Below are 4,575 nucleotides of genomic sequence, written 5' to 3'. Positions count from 1 at the left end.
AACTGCTCTACCTGGGCAGGTATAAAACAATTCAATGTCTCAGATCCTGCAGAATCAGTTCAGGAAAACCTGAATGGACTTTAAGGAAATAAGACTTTATAATCCTTACTCGTGTTAAACAGAGTGGAAAACACAGCCCCAGGGCTGGCTTCTGTTCCAGCAGATTGTGGGACTGTAAGTAGTGACTGTGAACAAGGGTACCCATCTTTGGCTGCAGAAAGTTGAAAGGGGACAGTTTAATCATCCCAGCTGAGTTAGGAGCACATTCCAGCTCCCTGGTGCCAACTCCTGTGCCTGTCCTGGGCTTGCCCAACCCTGACTGGGTGCAGTGTTTAGGCAAATGAGGAAAAGCAAACCCAAGCACATCTTGTTTTATTGGAATTGCTTTCAGTGTTCATAAAACGGCTTGGGTTGGAAGGGACCTTAAAATCATTAGTTCAACACCCCCCCCCCATGGGACATTGAATATTCCTTCTTTGTATAAAGAAACAAAATTCTGCAACGATAACACACTGAGGGGACCTGAAATCCCACAGCGTCCCCCCTCCAAGGGGTGATACAGCAGCACTTACACCCTCAAGGGACCTTTGACGGTGACGTGACATGACCCAAATTCCATCTGAAAAATAAATTTTATTATATATATACACAGGAGCTCACGCCCCAGGAAGCTACAGGCAAAGTGTTTGGTCACTGAATTTCATGTAGCTGGAGGAAATCCACACCCCTGATCAGGGACAGTGCACAGCTGGGTACGTAGTGCCAGTGCCCTGGGCCTGCCAGAGATCCAGCTGCTTGAGCTGCTGATGAAATCACAATCCATCCTCAAAAAGGGCTTTGTGCTCTGGCCTGGTTTGCCAGCAATATCAAAAGAACTACCTCTTTCCCATGGGAAAAATGCGACTGTTTGGGTCAGTCTCGTGACGAGGGGCCAGTGGGTGAGAACGCAGGAGCGGGGCTGCTCTTGTTTCTGTTGGTAAGCCAGCACCTTCCACTGCCAGAGGTGGACAAATGCCACAAATAGCGAGGTTTTTAACTGAAGAGCTAAAAATTTTCTTGCTCCCTGTTCCTTTTAAATAACTAAATTCCTGGTGCTGTTTTACAGGCTTGCCAGGGCAGACATGACTGCTTTTAAATGGAATGCTCTGCAGGGGCCAGACAGACAAATTTTGGCCTTTCTTCGACAGGAGATACAACCGAGCAGGAAACACAATTTTAAGATTCACCTTCCTTAAAGTGCTCACAACTTCCTTAGGATGTGCCTTTCAGACAGCACTGAGGGGTGGAAGAAAGGGAAGACAACTCTTTGTCTTACATCCAGCTCCAGGCTTTCCCCAACTCCATTCACGGCCTCAGCCTAAGGGAGGGAAGATTCTGCAGCTCTAGGAAGTGCTGAAGCACTGCAGCAACTCGAGAATGTTTTTCTTACTCCTACCACAGCACAGCATGATCTAAAATGAGTGATTCTACCTCCAGGTACAGGAGCAGACACTGCCCTCGATGTTTGCAGCAGGACCCTGGCTCAGAAAATGAACCACTCCTGCTGACTCTGACACCACCACCCCCCCAGCTGCTGCTCCAGGGCTGCTCTGGGAAAGGAGGAGGCAGCAGCTGGGAGAAGCGCTGCCCATCAGCAGGGAATGCAGGCCCTCAGTGCACACAGAGGGCCTTGTCCCTCCTGCTCACAGGTGGCCTGTAAAGCACAGGAAGAGCAGGACGTGGAGGGCAAGCAGATAAGTGGCCACCAGCAGAGGCAGGTGGGTCCGGGAACGGAAGAGAGAGCGGAACAGGCGTCGGAGTCCATGGATATTCCGAGTCTGGAAGAGCCAAGAGAGACCAGTCAGTGCAAGGAGTGGTGGTGTCCCCAGCCACCTTCACCCAGACCATGAAGATAACTTTAAGCTAACGAGCATTAACCTTTCCCAAAGCCATCACACTGGCAGATCCCACCTCGAGGGCAATCCTCATGGAACGCTCTCCTTCCCCTGCTCTCTGCAGGTTTTCCAGGAACCACCCCCATCCAGTTCTGTCCCCAGCATGGAAGACAGAGCAAGGCAAGAGTAAAAACCCACCCAGCCCCCTGACACATTTGGGTGTGCCCACAGAAGGATTTTAGCTGCTGTGGGTTCCCAGTTTCTTGGATTCAGCAGGGCTTACATAATCGACAGCTGGGAGTGTTAAGTTCTTACTCTGCTGGAATTGTTATCCATGGAGTCGATCAGCAAGGAGTGCTCATGACCTGGAGTCACATCAATGCTGGTACTTAAGGAGGACGCCCACTCACTTGACTGCAACCTGCCACAACAAACAGGATAATTAATTCACTTTCTAATGATGCCCCCAAACCAAGACTGTCCTCGAGCTCACGAAAGGACGTGTTTCCCCAAAAAGGAATCAAGGAATCAACCCCCCACAGGCAAGCCCTGGCCTCACTGGACAACAGCTGGTTCCATTTGTACAGTTGGGGTGCCTTGGAGCTCACATTAAGCAAAAGGATTGGGGCAACCCAACCATGGCAGGAATCGATCCTTCAACTGGAATTTCTTGGTGTGACTTGAAAGGAGCCAGGGCAGATGATACAACTGCACAGTGTAAATTCTGTGGGATTATTTTGGAATAACCAGCTCTGGTTGCAGCAGTGCTGGCTCTTGGTAAGTGTTTTCTAGTGGCAGAGGCAGCACAGGCACGTCCTGGGGCTGCCATTTGTTAGTGAGATCAGCTACAGGAGGCTTGAAAAGACTTCAGAGCCAGAAGGAGCTACACATGTCCAAGCTGTGTAGCAATTACCAGGGAACTGCATCCAGAATTCCCCCACACACATGGCTATTTTTTTGCCAAATCAGCAAGCATGCCAGAAAGCAAGCCACTGTTTTCTTGGAAAAGACTCCATTAGTGAGGCTTGTCTGAACTACAAAATGGAAATGCACAGCTCAAGTGCCTACAGCCAGGTCATGTGAAAAATCCACCTGCACAGTCAGTGAGGGGAAACAAGGATTTTGAACTTGCCCCTCAGGCAACAACGGTGCTGCAAAGGAGAGGGGTCTGGGCTGAAGTTTAGCCTGGGAAAAGTGGGGGGAAAGTGTTTCTGTGTAACTGTTTCTTAATAACCAAATCAATGAAAAGTTTCTGTTGACCGGCAATACATTAAAATTGAGTGACAATTCTTTGAGTCAAGACTGTTTTCTGCAGGACAGATGGGTGCTTACTGAGGAGACAAATTCCCTGGCAGCATGAGAACTCCTCTTCTGCCTGCACCCAATTCCCAGTCTCCAAATTATATTTTCCAGTAGTTAATTTCTCTAATTGATTTTGATTAATTCTGATTCTACCTGCCTACAACTGAAGAACTGAATTTCCTGAACTCCCCAGAACACTTTTTTCGCAGTACAGGTGACTGAGCACCCCACGAGTCGCCCGGGGAGGCTGTGAAATCTTCCCACTTGGAGATACTCAAGTGCCATCTGCACATGGTCCTGGGAAATGGCTCTAGGGAGCCCTCTTTGAGCAGGGGCTTGGACCAGATGGTCCCTGGAGACCCCTTCCAACCTCAGCCTTTCTGTGATTCAGTGCCATAACACTGAGCAGTTGTTTCTGTGCCCCCCTCCTTTGACAGAAGGAGGGGATGAAGTGCAGATGAAGAAGAGAGCTGGAGCCAGCACACTTCTGTGGTGACAGGGCTTGTTTGTTCAAGCTGCCTCACCTCCTGATCTGATCCTGGGCCGCAGAAAGAGCCTCCTCTGCAGCGAGACGACGGTCCCGTTCCTCCTCCAGCTGCTCCTCCAGATACCTCAGATCCTGCTTTGTGCTGCTGTGTAAATGTTCTGTTTCGGACAACCTGGCAGAAAAGAACCAAGCACATGCCAAAAAAAAGGCCTAATTTGTGCACTCTTCTGTTTCTGTTGCATACACCGATGTGAACAGACTCAGATTACCTCCCACCTCTCACAGAAGACTTCGTTGTCTTTAAGACATTTAAATTATTTAGAAAGCACAAGAGAAGATAAATTTCTTAAAGCTTCTGTTGCACATCAGGAAGGAATTCCTTGGCTCCACCTTCCGAAAATTATTTTGAAAGGATGCGAGGAACCAGGTGCTGGATCTTAGTTCCAGCAGGTTATGAGGAATCACGTGCCAGGTCTCAATTCCAGACACTCTCAGGCTACAGCCTTGAGACCAGAACCCCTGATACAACCGCAGCAGACACTGAGGATGCAGCCCAGCAGATCCAGGTCTGGCTGGCACTGCTGCTGCACGTTGTCACTGTGTTTTTTTTTGAAGCTCCATCCCAAGAGATAACTAAGGACAGCTGCCCAGTGCACACAAAGTTCCTCCAAGTTCACAAGATCCCGGTGTGCCACTGAGTTTTCCCTACACAGAGAAACGGCGCTAACTCCATCAGCATCAACATCCCCACCCCTATTTCCTCAGGCTTTTTTTTTTACCTCAGCTGCAACTCCTGCAGTTCAGGTGTGTAACTGCCTCTCTGCTGCTCGTTCTTCTCCTGGGGGGCTCCTGGAGCAGCGTCTGTTGCAAAGAGCTCCTGAAAAAAAGCAGGAACGTTCTGCAGGCTGCACC

General features: G+C 49.4%; 1 protein-coding gene across 1 annotated transcript in view; it reads right to left on the bottom strand.

The window, feature by feature from the left end:
• Positions 1-1,591: 1,591 nt before the first annotated feature.
• The window catches only part of GOLGB1 (golgin B1), a 27,471-nt gene continuing 24,487 nt past the window's right edge, over positions 1,592-4,575 (bottom strand). The window contains exons 19-21 of the mRNA XM_027905662.1: positions 3,701-3,835; positions 2,190-2,295; positions 1,592-1,817 (exon numbers count right to left, since the gene is read on the bottom strand). Of these exons, the coding sequence (XP_027761463.1) occupies positions 1,683-1,817; positions 2,190-2,295; positions 3,701-3,835 (376 nt within the window). The 3' untranslated portion in view covers positions 1,592-1,682. The remainder of the gene's footprint in view (positions 1,818-2,189; positions 2,296-3,700; positions 3,836-4,575) is intronic.

Source organism: Empidonax traillii, unplaced genomic scaffold (assembly GCF_003031625.1).
Source record: "Empidonax traillii isolate 1590-97213 ecotype Southwest subspecies unplaced genomic scaffold, ASM303162v1 scaffold1191:size203906, whole genome shotgun sequence".
Taxonomy (NCBI): Eukaryota; Metazoa; Chordata; class Aves; order Passeriformes; family Tyrannidae; genus Empidonax; species Empidonax traillii.
The sequence above is the reverse complement of the archived record's forward strand: the minus strand, read 5'-3'. Positions and strand labels throughout refer to the sequence as shown.